Source organism: Chrysoperla carnea, chromosome 1 (assembly GCF_905475395.1).
Source record: "Chrysoperla carnea chromosome 1, inChrCarn1.1, whole genome shotgun sequence".
Classification (NCBI taxonomy): domain Eukaryota; kingdom Metazoa; phylum Arthropoda; class Insecta; order Neuroptera; family Chrysopidae; genus Chrysoperla; species Chrysoperla carnea.
In genome coordinates, this window is record NC_058337.1 from 81,177,985 (window position 1) to 81,194,326 (window position 16,342).

General features: G+C 28.1%; 2 protein-coding genes across 3 annotated transcripts in view; both read left to right on the forward strand.

Moving 5' to 3' along the window:
- LOC123305697 overlaps window positions 1–3,642 on the forward strand; it is a 43,312-nt gene extending 39,670 nt beyond the window's left edge. The window contains exon 7 of the mRNA XM_044887486.1: window positions 3,311–3,642. Coding sequence (XP_044743421.1) covers window positions 3,311–3,592 — 282 coding nt within the window. The 3' untranslated portion in view covers window positions 3,593–3,642. The remainder of the gene's footprint in view (window positions 1–3,310) is intronic.
- A 2,430-nt stretch (window positions 3,643–6,072) lies between these two features.
- Window positions 6,073–16,342, forward strand: part of LOC123305693 (G protein-coupled receptor kinase 2) — a 35,961-nt gene continuing 25,691 nt past the window's right edge. For both annotated transcript variants that reach the window (XM_044887480.1, XM_044887481.1), the window contains exon 1: window positions 6,073–6,689. In XM_044887480.1, the coding sequence (XP_044743415.1) occupies window positions 6,638–6,689 (52 nt within the window). In that variant the 5' untranslated portion in view covers window positions 6,073–6,637. The remainder of the gene's footprint in view (window positions 6,690–16,342) is intronic.

Here is a 16,342-nt window from a genome sequence, read left to right on the forward strand (position 1 = left end):
TTGTAATTTAATATTATTTATGAAAGTAGTTACAGAAAAAAAATAATAATAATTTTATTTTTAAATCAGTTGCTAGTTTTTGGTTATTGACATCATTAAATTATTTTAATGTATTCATAACAAAAATAGTAAAAATAATAGTACTGTGTTGTATAATATTTCTCGACGATGCATGATGTGTATATAGGTAATAAAACCTACTTCTAGTAAATAAAATTCTACTTTGAGAAATATTATCCACTTGAAAACTATTTGACCCACTTCAAAATAAATAACTTACATGTGAATTATATAAAATATGTTGTATATTCACGTGTAAAAAAGTGGTTTCATGTGAATATATTTCTTACTCAAGAATTCTGAAACGTATGAATGAGGGTCTTTAGTTTCTCAGTTTGTTTTTGAATATAATGAGTGACTCAGTTTCTTTGCTCGGGACTGTATAGCTGTATGTATTAAAACTTGAATATGATGAATATTAAAATATTGACTTGACGTCAGAGATAGATCATTAAAAAATTTATTAATTTCAACCAATAACTAACAACTTGTATTCCATAATATATTTATGAATCATCACTATTCCAATCACAAAATTGATTATTAATTATTAATATTCGGCCCATTGATATCTTTACAATTCTTAGATTGCACAAGTCTTGTTACATTAGATCAAATTATACAATTAAGGAGCGTCTATGCTATCTATTAACAAGATAATCGACTTTGATTAACCACATTTGAAAAAAATTAAATAATAGTTGTCAAACTATAAAGCCTACTGATAACCAATCGAAAGGGCATATATTTTCAAATCTTGTCGTTCCCAAAACCTGCCGCTCTGGTTTAAAGCCAGGTATAGCCTGAATACCTAAATCCTCCACTGATAAAATATAACTTTTTATCAAATGGCAATGCTTTTTTCATGAAATGGTGAGCCTATTTTCAGGAAAAACTTGCATTCCACTTGATAGCCATCAATTGAGTATATAATAAGATTTCTTTGAAAGGTGCACATGTTTGAGTTGGCAATACTCTTTTGTTTGAAAACCGATTTGAGAGCAGACAGTTGCTTTATCAGTAGCTTGGTTTGCCATTTCATAATGAATAGACTCAGATCAGAGCAATGCTTACAAATTGTTGAAATTTTTTTTTAATTTCACGTAATGGACCTGTTAGATGGCCTCCAAAATCCTACGACCTAACTCCATTACGCTATTTTCTATGTAAAGTCTCTTTATTACGCCGATAAACCAGAGATGGTTGAAGATTTGGAATACAACATTAGGCGATTTTTAGAGAATTGATGCAAGTGTGAAAATTAAGCATCCAGATTTCGCAAACAGTGCGCCAGCTACGTAGAAACACATGATCGAAATCGTATTTAAACAATAATGGCATAACATTATCTTTCCCATAAAGCCTTCATTGATATGATAAATATTATTTTTGTTTTATTTTAATTTAAAGTTGTGAATCTCTTAATTTCAAACTTGGACAATAAGATCTTAAACAACGAGAATGTTTATTCCTTGCAGACTTTAGTTCAATATATCAACACGCCATAGAAATTATGAAAATATAAATACGAAACAAAGAATAACGGATCAAAATAAATCTGATTCAAAATTTCTTTGTGGCACATGATTGATTTCTAGATGTATTAACCCTTTGTTGTTCCTAGAGTGACGATACGATACGATTATTATGCTTTAATAGCGATCTAAATTTGTTATAGATATCTTTACTATGCAATATTAATTATAAAATATAATTTATTTATTAAAAGATACATAATAAGAGAATAAATTTACTATTACTTTATATTTACACAAATCCATATAAACATTTAGTATGACACAAAATTTTTTTAAATACTTTTTTTTAAATAATGTATTTTCTGTAGGGAAAATATTTTTTAATTATTTTTTTCACATATGACGTCTTTGTTGAAAAGTTCATTAAAAATAATTACAACGTGTGTCAACTAAGACGAAAATATTACAAGCAAATTTTTTATTTAGAATTGACTAAAAAAAATATATTCTCCACCCCATTAAAAAAAATACAAAGGTTTGTATATACCTATGTCAAAAATAACATTTAATGAAATACAATTAAAAACAAGAAATTTTCAGGCAAATCAAAAAATGTACCTAACATCTTTTTAAATGTCAATAGATTTGCCACAATTTCCAGCCGACAATTTGAATTTTTTGTTTGTTTATCATTCCCTTGAAGACCAAATCGACGGCCGAAAGACCGAATGGCGGAAGGAATAAAGCAAATACTCCAAGTAATTCTTGGGTATTTCAAACAGTTGGAATGATGTCTTATTTGCCGTTAAGCAATCTACTTAAATAGTGAAGCAATGAAATATTTTTCACATAGAACGGCAAAGTATTTGCTCTGTATTTTCTGTTTGATTATTTTGTGCACTTTAGAAGTCTGAAGCGTAGCGGCTACAAAAACCATCTATTGACAAGGTTATCAGCATGATGAGTCGCATCATTATTAGATTCTGGGACAGAAAGGGTGTTTAGAAAAATCACTAATATATCCTTAAATTTCGTGAGTCTACCACCAAACTTTTCTCTACAACTTTTTTCGAAAGTGCTGCGTTCTCAAATGAGCACGATAACGTCCTATTTAAGCTATCGGTTTGAAAAAAACGCAGCAGGGAATTCGCGGACACTATGACCACTTTATAATAACATTAATAATTATTAAACAATTCAGCAAAAATGAACTATGTATGTATTGAAAAGCAAAAATACTTAAGTACGGCATGTTCAAGGTGATAGGCAAGCTCATCGGTGCATATTTTGTTGTTTAATATTTATTAATGTTATAAAGTGGTCATAGTGCCCGACAAATTCCCCGCTGCGTTTTTCAGACCCATAGCTTAAATAATCGTGTTTATTTGAGAACGTAGTACTTTCGAAAAAAGTGGTGGAGGGAAGTTTGGTAGCCACGCCAAAAGGAAGCCACTCAGGAAGTTTCAAGTATGTATGAATCATTTTACAAAGCATCCTTTCTTTCCCACGAACTAATATTTTGTTCGTTCTAAATAATGAAATATATTGTGTGTTGGCCACAATTTTTAGTCCATCCAGTATTATGTTTATACAAACACTTTGCATAATATAGGTACTATACATTTTTACTATTATTAAACACGAAATGGGGGTGTTAGGTTGCGCGCTATGTCTATATATAATTAAGCTGTTATTAAGTTATGACCCTACATTGATTACCGAAAAATTTCCATTTTATAACAAATATACATAATGTTTATTTTCATTTCTAGGTTCGCGATCAAGTATGTCGAACATTACATGAATATCCATGCTTAGAAACATGTACAGCCCTACAACAATATATCAATGATGCAACACGCATGTGTTGGTGTTTAGTAAATCAAGCACCACCTTACACATTAGATATGGATTTTGCCACTGGTACCATACAATTAAATCGCCATACACGACATCACACATCAGATCGTAAAAGTGACATAATTAAGTCATTTTTATGGCCAGCGCTTATGGATAAAGATATTTGTGTGCATAAAGCAATTGTTATTACATGAAATTTTGCAGCGTGAAAATTTTCTATTTTATTAAAAAAAAAAAGGGAAGGATGGGATTTTATTCGATATTTTTGTTTATTATTTTTAAGCGCGCTATGTATATTTAAGTTGAAAAAAATTTTCGCTTTTAAAAGCTCTCAGTCACACAATATTATTGTAGTTTCTTATATTCTATTAAATTTTTGAATAAAATATATTTAAAAAATAATTATTTTCAATTTATTTTTTACCCAAAAGCATTTACCTCAAAATATTATTCTTTTTCCAAGTATTTATCTCAAAAGTTATGAAGTTAGTTACAATAGAGATGATGATTAAATTATTTTTACCACTTCAAAGTGTCCCAGAATGGCCCTGATAAGTATGAACATTTAAAACTCCTAATTAACAAATGGGAGATATATACATGGAAGTTGCGTCACTTCTATGTATCGCCATAGAGACTTCATATAAAACTCCAGTTTTGCAGGAAATAGATAGAGAATAATAAATAATTCAAAGTTTTTTTTTTCAATATTAATTTAAATTTCAAATTTTGCTATAGTATCAAGTGTAGTTTTACAGTATGATGTGTAATTTACTAAATTCGTATCAGTCATATACTTAATTATAACAAAACTTAGTATTTATAAACACTAATTGTAACTTAAAGGTTAGCGGTTTTTAGCATATGAAGAAAATCTTTTTGAATTCACAACTAAAAATATATATATTAAATATATATATTGTATATAGATAAAATACCATTTTTAAAGGTTCCGTTACTAAATGGCAAAAATAACATTTCTAATTTTACAATTTGTTTATATAGACCTTTTCATTTACAAAAATGATTCTGTTTTGTTTCGGACAGATGTCAAAAAAGCTGTTCAAGTAAAGACATGTTACGTATTTCCGTTGAAACTATTTAAGAGTATTAGTATTTCGGTTTTTATAAGATTAAATTTAATCACATGGTTGCTAAATCAAGGGAAACCAAATTATTACAACTTTGCGGCCTATATCTCGCATAAAATTCAAGTATGATCAAAATCATTAACTAATTTTTATCTTATTTTTTAAAACCTAATGATACCATTTTCATCAGAATCGAATAAATGTCAAATCCATAGACAGATATGAAGATACCGTAAAGGTTTCTTTTTTGTCATTTGGCAACATAATTCCAAAATGTGATTAATTTTGTTCCTAAGCTAAAATTGCGAAGTATGTGACCGCTTCAATTTTCTTCAGGTACTAATAAACTTGGTTTACACAATATGACAAAAACAATTATCATTCCAAAAGGACCAGTTTATGGGCTTAATTTTATAAGAAGGGCATTATTAATCTAATGTTATCAATGTATAAGTATTTTTCATAAAATTGTCTTTCACATTTTTGCATATGAAGTATCTAAATGCTATGGCTCCTGACTACTGAGATATAAGAGGCCAATTTTCGACCTTTTACTTTTTAACGAATTGGCGTAATATTAATATATTAATTCAAATTGGTAATTGAAAGTATTTTTCAACTACCGTCATTCCAAATTTTATTTCGATAACGATAAAGCTTCTACAAATGTTTCTTATAAAAACACGAATATTTACTATTTAAGGACCGAAATCCAAATGAATTCGACAAAAATTGAACTCATTAAACTACAAATTATTTTGAATATTGTTTCGCATCTAACCACTATGGAAATAAAGTTTAGGAATGGAAATATGACTGCTATTAATCAGAATATCATTTTTTTACTATTTACTATCTCTGGGAAAAAATAATTTGTGAAATGATTTTCGTTTTTAATTTGAAGGAAATTTTTTTACTCATTCTTTCGACTAACCACCGTACGTTTTTATTTGTGTCTATTTATAAAAATTTTGATATCCACGATAAAAAAAAAAGAAAATGCTAAACGTTTTATGGATATACATTTAAGAAATAGGTGAAAACAATTATTATAGTAAATATATTCTGGTAATTTCTTCAATTTCCTATAATAAAATGCATCAAGTGGTTATAAAGATTATTTCATAAACAAACAAAATGATAAGATTAATTTTTTTTAAATAATCATTCTTAATAAAACAAAATGCAATCAATGATGCTAATTTATGATTTTTTTGACCTAACAATTCTCGAGTTTTATTCGAGTTATCGATTTACAATTTTATATTTTTACTACCTTCAACTGTTTTTAGTTAGACGCGTTTACATTCACTTGTTTCTCTTTTTTGAAAATGTAATGTTGGTAGTACTGTATCAATGATGGCAGATATTCGTGTATATTCGTGTAAAATCGGAACAGCTACTGTCGTAACAGGCTATTTTACATTTATTTATGACATTCCTATATTATATCACTTAAATAAAAAAAATATTTTGTTTATTTTAAAATAAAATATTCAACATTTATTGTATGAAATTCAGAATTTAAATCATTTGATATTCATCATTTACAATATATTTGGAATTGTTTTATTTAGAAATAAACCAAAAAAATATTTTATTTTACTAGTACGCACATATAGAGAGAGCCTACTCGTGGCTTTGAACTGAGTGTTCGCTAAGTACTCCACGGATAAATTGTTTCAATTTTCAATTAAATGTCATTGTGCAGTTGTTTCAAATGAACGAAAAAAAATTGTTTTAAAATCGCTTGAATAAAAATTACTTATATATTTCATAGTGTGTGGAAAAATAGTGTTTCGTTTTTTTGATTAGTGATTTCATGTAGGTGTTTGAATTTTTTGACACACCCGTGTGGCTTGTCTGGAAAGAAATCTCAAAGTGTTTGCAAGTGTCAATTTATTTTAGTGTCTAGACAAAGTAATTTTTTAAATTGAAAGCGATCAGTGTTTTTTAAACTGATTTTTATAATCGGTTTATTTGATTACAAAAAAATTTTTTTTGGCACGACTGCAAAAAACTGGATTAAGGTCTGAGACCCGTGTGAATAATAGGCCTGAGTGTTGTTTGAAATAAAGATATATTTCATGGAAACGGGTCGCCGGCGACCCGGGTGGACGGGTATTTTAAACAGTCAAGCTGGAACTCATGGAATTAGAAAATATTGTTGCAAATACGGTTTATTTGAAAGCAAGAGAAGGTATTTTTTGTATTTCCTATTTATTTTTTCCAATTTGATTTCTTTTTATCCAATTATTTGTGTATGTGTTTTATCTTTGTTCATTTTTGTTACCTTCGTATATAGATATGAGAATATGTCTAATTGATTTTGAAAAATCAAAAAGTATGAACAAAAGAATTTTAGAAATATTTTTTGAATTAGAGAGTTTGTTGAATTTTAAATAATTCTTTTAAGGGTTCCGTAACTAAACCTTTTAGTAGCAATAATTGTTAAATTTACATTAAATAGTTATCACCAAAATTCGGTAAATTTGCATGATTTCGGGTAATAACTTAAATTTCATGTAATAAGTACTTGTTCTCAATTGATACTGTTAACCATTAAAATTTATTTTGGTTAATGGAATGCTTCACTACGAACGTATGAAAAAGCATTTCCTAGTATTAAAAACTGGCAAAAATGGCAACTTTTATGTGTTATTATTCACAATTAGATTAATATTTTCAAAATAACTTTTATATATTTTTATTGATAGGTATGTACTTAAGCTAGGTTATGCTTCTAAGAATAAATAGCTTAAATTAATTTTCATGGCCATCGAGGGCGGAAAATATCTGATTATAGCCAAGTTTCTTTGAAACCAATTACCTATTAAAGTTTTGGATTCAATTTTTTAATTTACTACTTTCCTGCCTATTTTGACAATATACAATAAGTAGATATCGGGTGTATTGCTAACATCGCGTCTCAAGAAACGTGAAGGTAGTATTCCTTTCGCAAAAATAAGAAAATTGTTACATACAAATAAAAGGCTTCCTCAATAAACGTTTTTTATTTTGAGAATTTCTGGATTCATATTAGTAAAATTGAAGTTTTTATAATAAGCAATGTTGTGTGAAATAAAATTTACTAAAATTAACCATCAGGTCATTTTTTTTGGTAAGTTTAATATAGAAAAAATTATTTAAATTTGTATATATAAAAAAAAAATTATTATTAAAATTAAAAATGATTTTAACGAAGATTCATAAGAAAGACTTGTCTCTTCTCCCTTTTTCTGAAATTAATAACTTTTAGGACATCCTACATGTTATACTTTCATGAACAGAAGCAACTTCTAAAACAAATTTTTGAAGAGTATATATTTGTATCACTTAATTATCCTTTTAATTAATCAACATGAATCATATTCCAGGAAAAATTAAAATGTGTGATGAAGTAAATATAGTATTGCTTTTATTGCAAATATAAAAATGTTAACGGATTGTTGTTTTTATTGGGAAAACTTTGTAAATTGTTTGTTGAGTTATTGATGATGCATAAGGAAGAATTGGAAGTTAAGAATGATGTAATACTTAAACTTGTTAGTATTTAATATTAAATAATTTTTTTTAATCCCGGAAACACAAAACAAAGGTGTTGTTTAACCGCTATGGGTGTCTGCCTGCCTGCCTGTGGCATAGCAGCTTCTAAACGGATGAACCGATTTTGATTTTTTGAAAGATAATTTAATGGAGAGTGTTCTTAGCTATGCTTAACACTGAAACAACTAAACAAGAGGCAATATGGAAAAAATCGATACAGTTTGGAGAAGCTATAAGGAAGAAGGTAATTTAATGGAGAGTGTTCAAGCTATGTTTGAAGTACGAGTTCCATACTCGAAAGTTTTGTCGGGGTTGTTTAAATTTTGTAATTTTCACTTAATTAAAAAAAAATTTAGGTTTTACTCAACATTTCAAAAATCAGCCCCTGTTTTATATATGTCGCAGTGAACAATGATATTCAGCCGTAGTGTCTAATTTAACATTTAATGAACTGGCTGGCTAATTCTTAGGCTATTTATAAAATAGGATGATCATTTGACAAAAAACATGAAATATCTGACATTCGTAATTGTTTATTTATATAATTTAAAATAATAGTATATTGATAATTGGTAATCATAAGATCAAATAGCGTAACTCAATAACTAAGTGCACATGTAAGTAATTAAAATATTTTAGTTAAACTTCCATGGCATTTGGATCCGTAAGCACCTTTGTTATTACGATACTAATTTGCAGAAGACATACAACTACTTTTTTGGAATCTCTGGCCACCAAATGTCTCTCTCAAAGAAATTGGACTTCCTAAAATTTCGTCTCCATTTTTGTACCTATCTCATACCTGCTGTGAAAGGCAAGGTCAATTAGATATTTGGACGTAAACCCCAGTATCCCTTTAGTACCACGTAAAAGTCAGCAATTGATGAAGTCGTGCACAAGTTACACCATTACGCAACTCGCACTTACTATTGTCTTTTTCTAGAAATGTCAAAATCAGCTAATCGATACTTATTAGTGAAAATAACATGCTGGCTGGCTATTCTTCTTGGTTGACGCTTAGAGAGGATTAGATCAATAATACAATTCACTAATCATGAAATATAAAATAGTATTTTATAAAATACTTATTAATTAAATAGACTGAATGATTGAATCGAATCGAATAAAAAATATCGATTTTTGAGTTGAAAAATTGATTTTGCAACTTAATAAAATACTTAAACGGACTGATATGATCGAATCGATTTTTATTGATTAATCGAAGTTCTTACAATCGAATAAAAAATATTGATGGTTGATTGAAAAAAGATTTTTCACATAAAACATTCACTGTTAGATCTACAATTAGGTATTCTCTTATGAATGACTCATAACCTTCAGTAAGTCAGTTTAATTCACATTTAACCGATACTTTTTAAAAGAGTTTCTCCGAAACCTATATAATTATTTTTACCTAAATTGAACTACCATTTTTTAAAAAGGGATAAGACATAGTTTAAAAAGATTTTTATCACTAATACCAATAAATAAATCCGATTTTATTTTACAATTCCATTTATATACAAAGGAATTTATTCAAAAAAAAAAATTGGTCACTCTTATTATATTGTCATATATACAGAGCGTATCATAAGTCTTGTCCTTTGTCCTGGGAATGCATCCGATAAGTCATAACTAATCTAAATTCTCCAGTAGTTTTTCGATCCGATGCTCTATTTACACGATAGGGCTTCCTAAGCTATCGTTTTTAATTTAGAATAAGAAGTTTATATAAGAAGCAAAGATGTGGAAATTTATTTTTACGACAACTTCTCTAAGTTGTAAGTTCTAAGTTCAAAAATGAGAAGTTGGAAATGTTTGTATTGTTTTCTAAGTGTTTTACAACTTTGAACTTGAACTTGTTCGTAAATTTAACTTGAAAAAATAAATAGTCCGATGATAAATTGTAGTAGAAATTAATTTTCTACGAATTTGGTTATTTAGAAAATTATAATTCGCGTTATAACTTCATAAATATTAATTTTAGAAAAAAAGGTTTAAAGTAAATGTGTTAGGAAATTTTTAGATTTAAAAGTTATTATCATTTTCTTGTTTAAACAAATATTAGAAGACATATCGGTTAAATAGTCAATAAGTAAATCGTCCTAGTTGTATAAGTTATAAACGGTTATTTATACAACAAAAAAAAAAAAAAACATTAGTTTACAAAAAAGGTACGTAATTTAATTATCTACAATAAAAGCTATTACCAGTTTTGGTCTAAAGTGCATGGTTATAGAAATATAGCCTAAAACATGTTTCCTTAAAATGGAGGCACTTCCTCCGCCTATTTTTGTTAGGATTTTGTGCATTTACATTCAGTACGTGATACTGAACCTATTTAAATAATAAAACAACTCCTGTAATTTAGCGCACTATGGACAAGAGTAACTAGCTTCTATATAACCTGTAGTATATTACCGTATTTCATAATTCACATTTCATTACCGTATTTCAACTTAATTAACAGGGATTTTACTTAAAATTATTTATGCATTAAGTATTTGATTGTGAATCTTTTTTAAAAAAAGGCTAAATTGAAATTCTGTCATTCTCTGTTTTCGACTTATATATTAACCTAAGGTACCCACTACCCAGAGATACGATGTAAACGATGTGACTTATGATGCACCCTGTATATTGATCTTTGTTATACATATAAAATGGTAGAGGTGTACCTTGTTTAAACTATTCGTTTTCGATATATTGTACATTGTTGTATGTTTATAATAAATAACTGTACAATTTATTTTGATAATGATATGCAATGTCATTAATTAACGTGAATTTCCTTATCAGTTCATATTATTAAAATATGTGTGTGTATTGTATGTGTGTTTAATAATAATATTGTGATGGGTATATTGTGTGTATTGAATGTATACTATGGCTCATAAATAACTGAGGTAGTTTGGAATAAAATGAGAATAGGGAATATTCATGAAATTTTAATTTGCTTCAAATATTTTTTTCCGGAAGCGCTCACAAATTATAATGCATTTACTTAATTAATTCTTATATATTATTTCTCCATATTGCCTTCTGACGAAAAATATACTCACGGACTAAGATTGTACCGCTTAGGAAAAAACATGCTAGACATATAATAAATAATTCTAAGGAAAAAATATTTTAAATTAGTTAAATAATAAGTGTATTAGGCAAGCATGATTCGAATGTAACAGTTTTTAAACAGGGTAGTCATGGGAGCGGAATGCCGCACGAGTCGAGCAAATACTTATGATTCTTCATCAGCGTAAAAAAATCATTCGTTTAAGTCCATTAAAAACAAACCATATAAGAAGTCCATTAAAAGTAAAATTCAGTTTTTTTTTTTATTTGAGATTAGTTTACTGTAATTACATTTGCCCATCATTCAAAAACAGTGATGAAAAAATGATCTAAAAATATGTGTAGACATATTAGTGAAGTTTGGGGTTATTTTGCAATTTATTATACAAAATGACGATGATTTTTTGTCAAAAATATTCGGAAAACATTCGCATCGTTTTTTTTTTGCGAATGCGAATGTTAAAAAAAACGCAAATATTCGCAAATGCGAATATTAATCCCCTCACCAATTTATATTATTGCATGCTGTGTTTTGTTCTGCCCACCCCAATCAAACGAATGTTAGTTCTCAAAACTAAATGTTTTGTATAAGTATGCTTACTACTAAGTATAGTATATATAGTATAAGTATAGTTACTACCCTAACGCTTTGTACAACACATTTGATATTTCCGTTACATATCAACACTTTACTTCGTATAAAGAATGAATAACAATTACTCAATCGTTATTCAAGACGATTCAATTTTTGTTAGTCACAAGTGTTACAATTTACGATATGTGTGTATTGTTTGTGTGTTGTGTTCTGTTGTGTATATTATTATTAAGTACTTACTACTCGACAGTACAGTCTGTATATTAAAATATATTAAATTGTAACTGAAATGATTTTTAGGCATATTTTCCCCGAAAATATAGACTTATGCATTGAATCGAAGGTCAACGGGAACAGAACACGAAAACCAGTAGTGGCGACTTGAATGTGCCATAAAACTGTTTCGAAAAAATACTGACTTAATTGAAAATTAATAGAATCTTAACATTTATAACATATAACAAATAATGAGAGTGCACTCAAATTATGTCATTTTTTCCGAAATTTCAACATCGTTTATCTAAAAAGCGCTCTTCCTGGCTATAAGTGTATTGAATTATTATTTTATTTGCTGAAGTCCTGGTGGTTCAACCCTATATATATATTTTCCCCGCCACATTTGAGCATTCTTAGCAGCCCTTTTTTATTCAAATGTGCAGAAATTCGCTATGCAGGGTTGAACTAGAGGGTATTAGTCGAAATATAGGTTGAGTAGTGTCTGAAATGTGCCGTCCCCTTTTTATGTCGTGATATATATGGTTTTAAATTTAAGTACAGCCTCCCGAAATTAAACTGGAGGGTTGAAAATCGGTATGTACACTTCGTGTAGGTTAGGTCAGTTCGAAGGATGTGCCTTAGGAGATGTCAACTTTTCAGCTCTTCATACTGCTCTTTTGAAAAGTATCTTTTTAGTAATGCATACAAAACGGGACGTATAATAAAGGATAAATATGAGTTTAGTGATGGAGCTCTATTGCTCACGAGTTTTTACAAATATATATTTATTATCATTACTCTCTTGTTTAGAATATATTCTGTGTTACTGTTCTTTACCATGCTAACAATAGCAGTCAATTTACTATTATAATATATTGACGACTACTCTATTTTATCTAAATTAGCTACTAAAACAGTTATAATACTCAGAGGCGAATCAAAAATTTTCAGATCCTCGGGCCAATATTTGGTTGAGACCAGGTATGGATTTAAAATTTAGCGTCCCTTAGACAGATAGAAAATTGACGATGATACTGTTGAAGTTTTTAAAATCAAATCTTTTGTATGAATCAAATCTAAAACAGTGATTCCCAAAGTGGTCCATACAGCCCCCAGTGGTCTACGATGTCCTACCAGGGGTCCATGTGAGTAAAAATAATAATTGAAGGTTTTGAGATGTAAACGGGGATTTCATTTAAGTACTTAATTTTATTTTGGTTTACAAAAAACAAATTTTACACCTCACTACAAACACATATTTTGAAGTGAAATTTCAAAAAAGTAATATTAGTTAATCAGGGGGTCCATATAAAAAGTTTGGGGATCTAAAACATAATTCAACTGCTTTTAATTAAATATTCAGTTTGTTTATTGCTAACTACACATTTTTTGATCCATTATAATTGAATAAAGTAGTTCCAGAGACGTACTCCCAGAGCAATCTTTGAATTTGATAGCATAAATAGAATTTGATAGGCATGCATTTTTGGGCTTAAAATATTTGTTTTGAGGCTTTCTCGAACCTATAGAAGTTTTTAAAGATATTTTTTAACGAACTGACATTCAATTCAAAATCAAGGCATTTTGGTACTTACATTTTCGAGCTTAGAATATTTTTCTTCTACCACTTCTAGAAGTTGGTTCGTAAAATTTGACAAGGTTTTACGAGTTCTAGGCACAAAGTGAAATTTTTTGTATACATGATTAAAGTAAACAACACAAATAAATAATAATAAATAAAAACATGGGAAAAATTTACACAATTCAATCTGATTAGTTTTTGCTTGTAAATAATTTGGAAAATGTAATCTTTTATATTATGTTTTGAGAAAAAAAAAACTGAATACTTTATAATTTATAAATAAGTTACTAATTATTCAATTGATATTAATTATTTGCAATTAAAAATTCATAAATTATAATTCATAATAATTTTATATAATTAATATTTGTAATAAATATTTTATGTATTTAAAATTCTGATTAATAAATATTTTTATTATACCTACTTATTTGGCTATGTTTTGGAAAGTTTTCAAAACATACAAAATTTTTTTAAATATATTATTTTAAATTAAGAAGTTAATTGCCTATTATTTATTTTTGATGGGGGGTGGGGTGAGCTAAATACATGCGATATTATTCTAATCCTTGTGAATGCTCGAGGATTTTATTCATATAACAAGTGAAAACAAACAATTGACTGAGTTAATTGTTGAAATACCATGTATAGACAGTGTTGATTACGCAATGGTTGGTTTTTTGACGTCACGTAAGTAAAGAAAGATATCCACTCTTAGATAGCCACACATTCATAACTGATATTGCCATATAATACATACTATAAAAATTGCACCTAATTTACGCCCTCGTGGGTAAACAGTGATGTTTACGAAAAAATCTTTCAAACAAAAATTGTTTATTTTTTTATAAGGAACATTTTTTTCACCTAAACCATTGTTCTATCTAAAACGGTTTACAAGATGGGTCCTGCGAACTCAAGACCCAATTGACCTACGTCACTAAGCACGCTACGAAAATTTCGTCTTGATATCTCTTTCCGTTTTTGAGTTATCGTGATTGCAGACGACAGACCGATAGACAGACAGAAAACCGGAAATGGACTAATTAGGGGATTTTATGAATGCCTATACCAAAATTTTGTTCGTAGCATCAATATTTTTTAGCGTTACAAACTTGGGACTAAACTTAATATACCTTGATATATTTCATATATGCATGGTATAAAAATAATTTCTCACATGAAATACTTGAATTTTCATTTATTTTTGGTAGCATAGATGATTATTACTCCGTTATGAACACAGAAATAATAACTCTTTGTGTAATCAGATTTATACCATGTTTACCTTGGTTCATTAAACAAATATGCATTTATTTTGTCAAGTTATCTTTTAATAAAATAATAAATAAAATATCTTTTTATTACCACAAAAATGTTGATATACTATCAAAAATATCTCACCAGGAAATGTATATTTTAGTTTGTTAGTTTTTTTCTTCACCACTTGAGGTTTTCATTGATTGTGAAATGTTTCGCTTGTAGGGTGTGTTGCAAATAAATATATTCATAATGTATTTTGTTCCAATAAGAACCCACGAAGGTGTTATAGGACGAAAACCTGTCAAAAAAAAGTTGCTCATCTGACGAATCTTATGTAAAAAATGCGCATTAAAGATTCTAATCAAATTATGTAAATGATGTTATCAAATGAAGTATTTCGATCGGTTCAGTTGTTTTCGTACAAACTGCAAAAATCGCGTTTTTTTGCCATATTTTCGTAAATTCATCAGTCAAGCTTTTTAATCGATATTAAGACCTAAAATTTGGCTTGAATATAGGTTTTATAGCCTCCAGTATACAAAAAATTTTAAGAAAATAAATTGTAAATTTTTTGAGAAATGTTGAAAAAACAAAAAAAACTTATTATAAAAAGTTGTTAGTTAGCACACGTAAGATAATTTTACTAAAAGCTTTTTTTTCTTAATGAGCTTCCCTACAGTTTATCTTTCGTACGTTTCTTTTGACCATAATATTTTGATCATAACACTCGAAGGGGTTGTTTTACACAGCTAATATAAATGCAGTTTTCAATTTTTTTAATGTGTAAAATAGTTATAATTCATTGCGTATATCAGAAAAGATGCCCATGAATCGTTTGACATTTACTATTTTAAATTTAACAGAAATTTATGGTTCAAAATGTTGACCATAGATGGAGCAGTAGCTGAAATGTCAGATTAAATTAAATTTGTGTTATTATTTTTTTTTAAATATATCTTTATAAATTATAGCTTATGTGTTTTTCTGATGTATGAGCTACATTATTGTTCAGTTTCATTAAAATCCATTCATTAGTTTTGCATGAAAGCGTAACAAACAAACAAACCAACACTCTTACTTTCACATTTATAATATACAGGGATAGGGAGGGTATTATTTTTAAATATAGGTAGTTTTAATTTTATTATTTATTGAAATATTTTTTTATCGAATTTCTATTTTTTATTAAAAACTATTGAATCAGTACCACTATATATTACGTAGATAGTGTAATTAATAAATAAAGGCATTACATCTGTGAATTGAACATACATAATTAATGTAGGGGTGGTACAAATTAAATAAAAATAACAAATAGGCATGAAAAGATTTTAGATACCGCTTTTTCCGCAAAATGGCGGCTAAATGAAAAAACGCCTAAAAGGACTAAATAAAATTTGGAAAAGTGCTGATTTATAAACGAAAAGTGGGAGAGCGATAAAACTTACAAAACAATATGCAAATGCTTTAAAGAAGGCAGTTTTCGAATGATATGAAACATATTTCAGTGCCATGATTATTTCAGAAAATAAAACATTGTAATTCCAGTAGTGTAAATTTTGCTTGAAATCTCTATGAA